Source organism: Papilio machaon, chromosome 27, assembly GCF_912999745.1.
Source record: "Papilio machaon chromosome 27, ilPapMach1.1, whole genome shotgun sequence".
Classification (NCBI taxonomy): domain Eukaryota; kingdom Metazoa; phylum Arthropoda; class Insecta; order Lepidoptera; family Papilionidae; genus Papilio; species Papilio machaon.
Window position 1 is genome coordinate 3,984,094 of NC_060012.1, and position 12,658 is coordinate 3,996,751.

The following is a 12,658-nucleotide window of genomic DNA, read 5'->3' on the forward strand; positions in this document are numbered from 1 at the left end:
TCGAAGGCGACAGCTAGTAATAAATATAATTGGACTGTCTGTATTTTAGGAAGTTGCGGGCGACGTGACGTCTAGTAAATGATTAAAAACGACGTTTATCCTACAAAAGACATTGTAACATTTTATTACATTCAGATCTAATTGGTCTATTGATATTTTTATTTTTAAAGTAAGTTTTCTAAAATCTATTATTTTAGCCATTTAAAGATGACATGAATATCGTATTTCTCTTTATTCTATTAAAATGTGTATATTACGTTCGAACTAATTACCTAATTATAAATATTGATTTACTTATCGTATTGGGCAATATTCTTTGAAATCGATTTGATGTTACATAACCTTGAAAAAGATCATATAGGGTTGCCATTTTACCAATTAGGTGTAATTAATACTATAGACTAAATTTGGCTTCACTCGATTACTCTATAATTTAAGAATGAAAACAACAAGTTATAAAAACAAAAATAGATTTATTAAAATAAATGAATACATATATAAGCTTGAAAAACGAATTATAAATTACGAACTGGCTGAATTTGTTATACACGAAATATTAAAAAAAAAAGAAAACAACACGTCATCAGTAGCCATTTGATCGTGCAGCATGGTTGCCACGTGTGCGGTAGCCATTGCCATTCGAACGACCATTGCTTGCGTCGTATCCACTGTGTTCTTCAGAGTCTTGATAGGATATACGAGATTTGAAGCCGCTATTTTCCGCTTCAAGGCTCACGGTCTGGAAAGAACGTTACGACATTGGTGAGGCGTTTTTAAAGGGACTAATATTCTTCTTTTCGTTGTTGGAATAACACTTACGTCACTTTCATCTCGGACGCCATTAGCACCGAAGCTTCCATGTTGTTGGTCTCTTAGACCATTAACGAGTCTAGCGTTTACCCCACGCTCTTGGAAACTATTCCTGAATAAAAATATGTAGTTAAGGGAAAATATCAGTTACTATTAAGTTGATTATTTCCTTGTCAAGTTTTTTTAAACCCTAAATAGTCATGCAATTAGGTATTACCTTCCGAATCCATTGTCAGTATTTTGAAGACTAAGGCTTCTTGCGGCGACAACTTCAGGGATTCCTGTGTCAAAAGCAGTTCCTCCTGCTGGACCTTGAGGATATCCCGTTGACCGACCAGATGGTGGAGGCAAATAGCTGAAGGATGAATTATTTTAACACGTTTATATTAGGTTTCAAAATCTGGAATGACTACAAAGATACGGTTAAAATTAGAGTGACAACTGAAATGAGGGAAGATAGATTCATCTGGAACAACGAAAACTGATGCGCCTACCCTATATCGTTGACTCCTACGAGTAAGGGACAATGTGCAAATTGTCAACTTTTCAGGAGAGGCTCTCAAAGTTTCAACCATATATGAAAATAGGCCGCATAGGTCCTTTTACTTCAGCAAATAAAAGGGCCTCGATTGCCTGTATTTGTTTAGTGCATATTGTTAATTAAATGAAGAGGTAGCTTTTAACGCAAAAAAAATTAAATCGTCAATTTGTTACTTTGGACCGTATAAATATGACCCATCGATATGAGTGGGATAAGAACGAGTTGATTTGTTTTTAACGACTTTTACGACATTCATTTTAATGTATCGTATCAGGTTACATTAAGTCAATCAGTAATCGTAAAATGCGAGCAACATCTGTTGCACAAATGGAACATATAAACACAAATGTTTTAAATACGAATGATTATTAATATGTCAAACTTTGGTTACCTCTTAGATGGTGGTGGTTCCGAAGCGGTGAAGGCAACAAGGGCAACGGTAATAAGTAGGGTCTGGAAAAAAAACTATACTGTCTAAATGTGAAAATATGCAATGTTGTTAGAAAGATAAACGTTCTTAAAATCAGTAATTCAAATTTTAAAACTGTTTATTTGTTTTTAGAGCTATTTTAAAACTTTAAATTTTAATATACCTTCATGTTTGTAGTGAAACTTTGTTGATACAACGACCTGTTGTGTTTGATACTTTAAGCTCAGTACTATTTGGTTTTATAGAGACTGTTTCTAGCAGGCGGGGGTTGACATATTGTCGCTCATTAGATGAAGAATAGAGGAGCTTTCAAGGTGGATTGTTATTAAAAGCAGAGAGCAATCAGTGGAGTCGAACAAGGAAAAATTCTCAGTACATCAGCAAACATTTTTAATTTTGTTTCTTAATTTTTGCTTGACAACCAGGAGTGTTATTTTTGTATATGTATGTTCTATTGTGATCTGGTCTTAATAGCTTTACCAATTCTGATGTGTGAAATGTTAATCTATTCATAGTCTTTACCGGATTATAACAAATGTGCAGTGATTTTTCATTAATTTATTAGTTATACGAAAAAGTACTTATTTATAACCTTCTTTTTGAAGTCGACTAAAAATAAGATAGTTTTGCTAACATTCAAATGTTTTTATTGAAGTCCTCTCTAAGTATTTATTGTTCCATACAAGGATGTGCTACAATGACGACACGAAAAGACGAACTGCTACAATTTAGTCGACCTTACTCCGAATTAGTCGTGAACATGATCGCCAGTTACTTTTCACATCCTCTGAAACATGATCGTTTAAGAAAATTTTAAACAACTATCTAGTATTATTCTGGTATAGCACGTAATATTTAGCTGGTACTGTAGACCTGCCTTAGCTATGACGTCATAGATTTGTTTAAAGACAGCTTGAATAGCAAAGGGGCAGTTCACATTTTTATTTCCGTGATCAAAGGTAAACCTTCTTTTTGTCGCTTACAAAGCATGAGCACAACCTTTTAAAGGTTAATAAACACCTAAAAAAGTTACTTAAATAATAATTCGTCGTCAGTTCATTATGTGTCTCCACCGAGAGGCTCAGAATTTAAGGGTGAGTAGGTTGGCCCGGTTTGAGTTGACTTCACACATATAAACGGTTGGGTCACGATGTTTTCCTTCATCGTAAGTCGGATATATGTACGTAAAATGATAATTAGTTTGTATTATTTATTAACAAACTGTCGCCCGCGACTCCTTCCGCCCAGACTTAAAAAAAACTTAATTAGTAGCCTAGGTGTTCTTTCAGACTATGCTCTATATCTATGCTATTTCATCCAGATACGTTGAGTCGTTCTGAAGATACCATGTAATAAACATCCATCCATCCAAACATTCTCATTTACAATATTAATAAGGTGCAATAAAACTGATAGTCATATGTTTTTCTACATGTCTTTCGACAGTGGAAACCAACAGCTTATTTAATATTGACATAAACAATTGAGAACTTGTGTTTAAATCGTGACGAATATAGCTTTTGTGTAAGCTCATTCGGACACATCGACCTTGGCCTTAATTGTACAATTTTAGCATCGTAATGATTAGCTATTTAAGAACTAAATCATTGTCATTTACTATATAGATTCTATAATTGAAAGCAATACTTCAACTAATGTTATATGATCACGTGTTTCCACTACGAGATACTTGTACAAATACTTGTTGTAATAACAAGCACATCGGCAATGGGCGCTCTCAGAGGGTTCTCAGTTAATTTCTATGTCTTAGGATTAAATAAAAAATTGTCGTATAGATGTTAAATATCATTTTGGAACGAAGTTCCTTATCGCGCGTTGTGAAAGGGGGCTAGACGGAAAAATTTCTTACGAAAAGTTGTCACGACACATTTTGCTATAGACGAATGAGCGCTACTTCACCATGGCAACGACGTGACAATATATAACGAAAATTCATAGAAATAAAATGTACTTCTTGTGAAGACTTAAGTTTTTTATTCATAGAATAAACATTGGTTCCTTAACTTCGTTCCATCCGGGTGTCCCTTGACACCTCTCAAGTTTTTTTTATTTCTATTATTTACTTAACCTATTAACTGTATAAAGGTTTAGTATTGTCAGTAACAAGCGGGATAACAATATCTTGTGTAGGTGTTTCGTCAACTCACAGATAAAAACAAAAGAACTCACATATGACGTCATTTTATCATTATAAACTTACAAAGTCTCACCTGACACTTTATCGTAAACTTTCAAATTAGCTTCCGTATAAAATCCTATATTAATAATTTCTTTTATAATCACTTCATTATCTAAATCACCACTGTTCATCACACTGTCTATAGATGGTCCAAAGAAATGATGTCCTTTGTATGCTGATTTGAAATTAACAGCCACATTACCTCTAAGTGTTGCGAGGTATAATACTTCAACTTCTAAAGAACCTTTGCTAGCTGATAGTACCGCTGTTGCAGCTTGTCCTGGTTGTAATTCCGTCTCCACAGAACTGGAGGCTTGGATCGTAACACTCTCAGTTCTCTCCTCACTTTCTCCCCAACTGGATGTAAAAGATATGCCAGATGTACCTGTCGCTTTACCAAACATCACGTTAACTTCATACTCTATGTCTTGTGATATCGTAGTTTCTTTTGTCTTCGTCCAACTTGTTGTTATCGTGTTTTCAACTGTTTGACTTATACCTGTGTTCACTTTGATTGTTTTATTTGATACGTTTTCAAAATCGTGTGATAAAATAATTATTGGCTTTTTGGTTATCGTTTTTAGTTTTGCCGATTTTACAGTTAGAACTCTTGATACTTCTTCCCAATTGTATTTTTTATACAAATCTCCCCAAGGTGTAGGACTTTTTAAATAAACATTGTTAGGTTTTTTTCCGTAATGTTTTTTTATCGCTTGTCTTATATTTGAATTTCCGATTTTGAATAACTCAATCTCTTTATTGCCAATCACGTTTAGCTCAAAACCTGAATATTTTATTGTAATATTATTAGGCGTATTTCCGATATTAACATCAATTGAAATCTTTGCTTCAACTAATATTAAAACTATTAGAAATAATAACACTTTTGATGCAATCATTTTGATGTTAATAAAATTAAATTCTACTAATAATTCACGTCCGTACAAAATGATCAATGAAACTGATTAATTTGGGATATTTCAAGTTGACAAATTTTTTTCTTAGTCAAAGATCAAAGGTTAAATAAATCATTATATCAAAGTATTACAACGAAATTGTTAAATAATATTAGTTTTTACATATTGTTTTATTTAGTGACTGGAAAAACCATTGATAAAGTGTGGGTTTCCGAGTCCAAAATCTCTGTATAAAACACTAGTTGTCGCCCCCGACTCGGTCCGCGCGGAATTAAGAAAAAAAACTTTATTAGTAGCTTATGTGTTCTAGCAAACACCCATCCATCTAAAAACATTCGCATTTATAATACTTCTAAGAAAAAATACCTATTCCGGAGTACAAAAGTGCAACGAAAAAAGCCACCGAAAGTCTTTAGTTCAGATAAATTTTTTCAATTTCTTTATTTACTACTCAAAATGACATTTGGAAAATCAACTCTCGATGACACATGTTCTTACCTACATTGATATGTTTGGTATATGTTGAAATTAAATTCAATAAGACAAACCGAGGGTATTGTTACTAGTCAATTTAAACTTACTTACTAGTAATATTAACGCGAATGTTAAGATGAATGGATGGATGTTTGTTTGAAGGTATCTCCAGAACGGTTCGACGAAATTTGGCATAGATGTAGAACATAACCTAAAAAACACATAGACTACTAATTAAGTATTTTTTAACTTCGCACGGACGGAGTCGCGGTCGAAAGCTTATACATAAACATCACAAGATTATCAATATTGTAGTATAATTTATAATGTCTTTAGTCTTGAACTGTGTTTGATAAATAGGTCAAAGCTAACGTCGTCTTCTAATATTAAAAACACTCGTACAAATACATTGGTATCCCTTTCATTTTTCTTTAATTAAACTGAGACACCAATATGTTTAATGTTCTTGTTTTTCTGCAGAGAAAACTATTCCGTTTGTGATAAATCTATTATAGATTTGTACTATTATTTATTTACTTTAAACTATGAATAGTTCAGTTTATTGCAAAAATTCCATTGCAAATGTTTGTTTGTTATAATTTTGTATTATAGAATTAATTTTGAAAAATATGTTTCGTTATTTATTATTTATTTTGTTATTTATAATATTTTGTGATAGTAAAATACAAATTAAAATAAAAACGGCATCAAATAAAAATGATATTAAAGTGTCTTATACTGGTGATGATAAAAAAATAATAACAAATATGGAAATAAATTTATTTAATATAACAAATAATAATATAAATAAAGGTGTAAGAATTGAACTCGGTAAAGAACCGGATGATATTTTTCTAAACGATCCAACAAAATATGGAAATTTATACGATAAATATAATTGGACGCCTGTGAAAAGAAAATTGCAAGTGAAAAATATAAAAATCATTGAAGTTATAACAGAAAATGTTGCCATAAAAAATCACGAATATATCAACAATACAACAGAAAGTATAAAAAAATATATATCTATATATGAAATAATAGAAAATACAGTTACATCATTTTGGAATAAAAATGGTTTACCAGATGATAATATTTTTTATAACATCAATTATAATTTTCATGGACATTTTAAATCATTTAATAATCAATGGAGGAAAAATAATTTTCACAGTGTATCACTACCATTTGGCATAAAAAAGGATGGTTATATTAATATTAAACCAGGAAATAAAGCAACTTTACGACTTAAAGGAAAGAAATTAATTATACTAATCGAAGTTATTTATGTGGCTAATTTGATAGGAAACATTGTTTTAAATTATGCACATGTTTATGGAAAATATCATTTTTGGGCACCAAATGTTGATGATATTATGAAAGCTATAGGTTTAATTAATAAAATAATGACAACAGAATTAATCGAAATACGTTGTTATGCAGATCCTAGTGTTGAAATATTTGATAGTTTTACCGGAGATGTAATAAATATAGTAACCCCGCCATCGCCGTTCCGTATTAGATATAAATCTAAAAAAAACTAAATTAAAATTATAATTATTTTTAAGTGTGTTTTGTATATTATTTCTATTTATACGAATAAATATTAGAAAGTGAGTAAAATTTAGTTATCATAAGACGTTTATCCTTTGTTTCAATTCAAAACCCAAAATTTTTTCAACATAGATTTAATAACCACAAAATTTAAACGATGTAATGGCCGCCATGTTTAAAATTTGACATTTCTTTGTTTACTTAATTTAGACGATGGATAAGAAATCTTACTATAATATTATACATCCGAATGTTTTTATTGATTGATGGATGTTTGTATGAAGATAACTCCGGAACAGCTGAACAGATCTTGATGAAATCTGGCACATATGTAATATATAGTCTGGACGAAAACATGGGCTAGTTATTAAGTTTTTTTTAATTAACGCGGACGGATTTGCGGGCAATAGTTAGTTAAAAAATAATTGAAGATTGAAGGGTCAACAGGGGTACAACAGTGACCTACAAATGGCAGATGTCACAACTAAACGAAGGTGTTATCAACAATAGAAATGCTTTAAACAATACAACACGCACATCAAACATTCCCGATCTTATTTCAATAGACATAAAGTTTAATTTACAGTTTTATTCTGAAGATGCAATCTGTAAGGTTCTGTTACAGTTGAATTACTTTTGGTATAAATACAGCTATCATGTATACAAGAAAGTATTCAGTACAAGTCTTTCATATCAGACAGTCCTGCTTTGAATCCTTAGGGTACGTTAATTTTTTTTGGAAGAAAGTTATCTCACTAGTATATTTCCGATAAAAATTAAATGTAATAAAAATACATGAACAATTAAAAAATTATCTTTTTTTTATTCCAGATGATCGTATTTGTATGTTTGCTTTCGTTGGCGCTGGCGGAACCACCTGTACGGTACGATTTTACAATGAATTTTCTTTGAAACTTTCCACATGGGATTAAGCATTACTAAGGCCTTCATTAAGTTAAGACAACAAGCTTTGATGTATTCGACCCAACAACGCTGTTAATTCAACGACTTCAAATCAATTTTAATTTCAATTACTCACAACACAAAATTATATCTGTTATCATTTTCAGAGACAGTTATCTAGACGCAGCAGAATCACTCCAAGATCATGGACTTCACCAGCAATATATACCTGACCTGACTGCACCGTCTGCACGACATCAAACCAACCCTCAACATGTACCAACTTCTAGACTATCTCAACATGGTGCTCCAGATTTTCGGGACAATTTGTCCCAAGTGTACAGTGCACCAAAGAATTCCCGACTTTCACAAGAATACTTGACTCCAGAATTTCGAGACAATTTATCCCAAGTTTATGGAGCACCAAAGAATTCCCGACTTTCACAAGAATACGGGACTCCAGATTTTCGTGATAATTTATCACAAAAGTACGGGACACCAAACAAAGAGTCTTTTAGGTCTTTATCTCAGGAATATGGGGTACCAGCCACCTCACAATATGATGATACCAATTTTTCGTCTATTCCAAAAAGCAGTGTAACACATTACGGTTCACCAACTAGTAGAATACTTCCGTCTAGTTCTTATCTTCCTTCCCAACGTTCAACATCAACAGAGTATGGATTGCCAGATGACTTATCTCGTAGAAGTTCTACTAGAAACTCATCACCTGTCCAAAAATACGGCGTACCTAAATTCCAAAGCAGACAATCTCAATTTACTTCTGACGGTTACGGTTCCTCGAATTCTGTTCTTTCCTCTGCCAGATCAAGTAACTACCAAGCAAAAGCACCTTCACAATTTGGAACTCGTTCTTTGCCAACGTTATATGGCGGTCCTGAAGCTTGGAATGGCTATTCTGAACCTTTAGAGAAATTTGGTGTCCCTAATGCAAGAATCTCTCAAGAATTTGGACAGCTTGCAGGAAGATCTATTGGTGCAAAAACTAATGCATTGACTTCATCATACTCGACGATTAAGTAAGTCTAGGCATATTATCGTCACCTCGTACTTATCCTCATCAAAGAACTCGAATTTACTAATAGAAATTATTGTTCCATATTGTGGGCATAGAAAAAGGACTGAAATTAAGTCACCGGCACTTACACTTGTCAAAAGAATCTATAATTATACTTAATTGGGTTTGAAGTTTAGAGTTTTTCACAGTTTTTCTATGTAATTTCGTAGATCACCATCTCAGCAATATGGCGTTCCACAATCTCGGGACTCTATGCCATCCAATCAGTATGGTGCACCAGTTGATGGAGTTTCAGATCAGGGCTATAATTACGCCAGAAATGCCTTAGATCTTTTAAACCAGGTACTTGTTATCTCTACACAATTATTAATAAGTAAAACAACGAAAATTTGGCAAAATTTTATGACATGTTATTCCATTCGTAATATTCCTTTTAGCAGTCTAAAGATTTTTTTTTTAATGTAACAGGAATCAGCAAACTATGAGTTTGCTTACAAAGTAGACGACTATGAAAGCGGTAGTGACTTTGGTCATATAGAGATGAGACAAGAGGGTAAAGCTGAAGGATCTTACTTTGTTGTGTTGCCAGATGGAACAAAACAGGTAAAATAACTACTTTCAACTAGAATACGGTCGTACGGAAAGTCTATTCTTTTCTAAATTTTTTCTTATGTATAAGTTTAAAGTAATGCAAGCCATATAATATAATTTTTGAAGACTTTTTGGTGGTCCTCAGAAAGGCTTTAAGTTGGTTGTGAATTATCTTTACTAATCCTGATACCCAGCTCACCAACTGCTTTGAAAATTTTTTTGACCTATTGAGTGGTCTTCAGAACACGCTTTCAAAGTTTTATAGTAATATGTTCAGTTTTCTAAGCATACCTAGGTTGAGACAAATATGCGGACCATGTTTTTTTATTTGTCTTATATATATAGTCAGAAAGTCGTGTTAGTTACACTATTTATAACTCAAGAACGGCTGAATCGATTTGACTGAAAATTGGTGGGCAGGTAGCTTAGAACCAGGAAACGGACATAGGATAATTTTTACCCGTTTTCTATTTTTTTTTATTCCGCGCGGACGGAGTCGCGGGTAAAAGCTAGTTTATAATACAAAAAAGACGAGAGATTTGATTATCTGCCTTGAATAGATTCCGAAATTAATGAACCGATTTGAAAAATAATGTCACTGTTAGGAAACTATGCTATATATATTTATTACTATATTTTTTAATTTCTCGCGGGTGAAGTCTCGAGCAATTAGTAAATTATATTTCTTTCAAACGTTAAGTATGAGTGTGGAGGTACACAGGTAGAGGTAGGTCTAGGAAGAGATGTATGGATTGCGTGAAAGGTGACATGATCAAGTAGGGGTTGACAATGAAGATGACGGCAGACAGATTTATTTGGAGGACGGAAACCTGGTGCTAACCCTACGTAAGTGGGACAATTTTAAGGAGATGATGATTTATAATATTTATTTCAGGTTGTAGAATACGAGGCCGATGAGGAGGGATTCAAGCCGCGGATTTCAGTGCAGCCAGCAGATGTAGACAGTCGTAATGCAGGGCCGTACTAATGTATCCATTATTGTATCCAGTTAAATTTTAATAAATAAAATTTTATCAAAAACTCTGTTATTTTTTACCATTGCTTATAATATTAATATTATATGTGAAATTTAAGATGAATGGATGTATGTTAGAAGGTATATTCAGAATGACTTTATGGATTTCGCTGAAATTTGGTACAGATGTAGAACATAGTCTGGAAGAACATATAGGCTAATAATTAGATTTTTATATTCCGCACGAATGGAGTCGCGGGCGACAGCTAATAATGTTATAATGACATTTTAAATATCTTTTTTTAATTGAACTTAGTAACACTTTTTTTTAGAAAGAGCACTAATAAATTTTTAAGTTTTGAATCAAGGTTTTTTTTTTATTATTGTCAAAAATGTTTCGGAATATTTTTTTGTGTAGTATATTAAATAACTAGAACTATTTAAGTAATTAAATCACACAACTTTGACAATGTAACTTGAAATAGATACGAATACAAAAGTAAATAGTTTTCACAAGCTTAATTTTAGTTTTACCTGTCCCGATGTTTGTGATCAAATGTTAAAAATTAAATTTGATCCACTTCCCGGTTACTGATTGAGTTGAAATTATCCATACATGCGTAAAACTCCTGACAATGCAATGCGTACTGATCTGATGATGGAGTTGGAAGGTGGCGATAGGAACTTTGCAATGAAACGATAACCTCATCGAGTTAGGGCTCGTCTTCACGAATAATTAGTCTGTCGACCCGTATTTGGAAAAAAACGATTCTATGTCAAAAAAGTGAGGTGATTTAGACCTAACGATCAATCGACCTAAGGGGAAACACCAGCAAAATAATAATTTAAACGAACTAATAGATCTAGATGGTGATTTGTGTCTGCACCAAAATAACAACGAGAAAATAGAAAAACAAAATACCATCATCAGACAAAATAATCTTATCACCGATTCTAATATATACGATTGGAATTAATAGACAATGTTTAGAAATATGATACCAACCGCAGGCCCATGGTTATAAAAGATAAACGTCTATTTATTTACCTAAGTACTAACGGTCGTCCTCGAATTCGTCGGCACAGAATTAAAAAAAGACAAGTAGTCTATAATATGACCACGTGTATCAACTATCTCGACGTCCAAGTCCCGTCAAAATAGGTCAAATTCAAATATAATATAATATTATGTACACAAGCCCACTGAAAAGTTTAACTTTCTTTTAGTCAGCAAAAACTTAAAGCATCATCATCATCATCAGCTCACTATATGTCCCCAATGAGGGGCTCGGAGCCTACCCCAAGTTAGGGGTGACTAGGACATAGTCAACCACGCTGGCCAAGTGCAGGTTGACTTCACACATATCATTGAATTTCTTCTTAGATATGTGCAGCATCACGATGTTTTCCTTCACAATAAGAACGTCGGATAAATGTACATACGAGTATGTAAATCAAGTATCGAAAAACACATTGGTACATGGCGGGATTCGTACACAAGACCTGCAGATTGCAAGTCAAGTGCTTAACCCCTGAGCCACCGACGCTTCCTTAATTAAAGCATAATTAACATTTATTTAAATGATACTTAATAATAAAAGAGTGGATGTTACACCTTTATCCATATCCACTATATAAATTAACTTTCGCCCGCGACTCCGTCCACGAGCTATAAAACAAACTCAATCAGTAGCCTATATGTTCATCTAGACTACGTTCTACACCTATGCCATATTTCTTCGAGATCCATGCAGCCGTTCTGGATATACCTTCTAACAAACATCCATCCATCCCAACTGTGGCATATAAATAATGAGAGTTATAAAGACGGTAGATTAATAAAGTCAGTCGTTGATATGCATTCATAAGATGTTGTTTTATTTTACTAGTCTCCCAATACTACACCAACATACGCATTTAATTATAATATTAACTACCTATATAAATATCCCTTCCTTAATGTAAAATGATTTTTCTTCAGTTCGCATTTTTGATCGTTTTTTTTAATATTACAAGGTGGCAAACGAGCAACCGGCACATAAATTCGTCGAAAAGTGAAGCGACCGTTGCCCATAGACATTCGCAATTGCAGATGCGTTACCTACTCTCAATCGACGAAGGAGGAGACGCATAAAAAGAGTATATTTAACCTTCCTACGCAGTTGGTTTTAAAGCCCAAAATCTCTGTATAAAACATTTTGTTATCTCTGTTTCGTTCAATGA

At 33.0% G+C, this 12,658-nt stretch overlaps 1 protein-coding gene and 1 long non-coding RNA gene across 2 annotated transcripts; one reads left to right on the top strand and one right to left on the bottom strand.

Moving 5' to 3' along the window:
• Positions 1 to 535: 535 nt before the first annotated feature.
• On the bottom strand, positions 536 to 1,166 carry LOC106712212. The gene is made up of 3 exons (XR_006756518.1): positions 1,028 to 1,166; positions 820 to 922; positions 536 to 739 (listed from the first exon to the last, which is right to left on the bottom strand). It is a non-coding gene; the product is annotated as an uncharacterized LOC106712212 (long non-coding RNA).
• Positions 1,167 to 2,841: 1,675 nt separating this feature from the next.
• On the top strand, positions 2,842 to 10,447 carry LOC106712196 (pro-resilin). Its single transcript, XM_045684695.1, has 6 exons — positions 2,842 to 2,875; positions 7,758 to 7,810; positions 7,997 to 8,869; positions 9,078 to 9,210; positions 9,337 to 9,471; positions 10,355 to 10,447. The coding sequence occupies exons 1-6, from the start codon at positions 2,843 to 2,845 to the stop codon at positions 10,445 to 10,447; spliced, it is 1,320 nt and encodes a 439-aa protein (XP_045540651.1). The 5' UTR covers position 2,842.
• Positions 10,448 to 12,658: the final 2,211 nt, after the last annotated feature.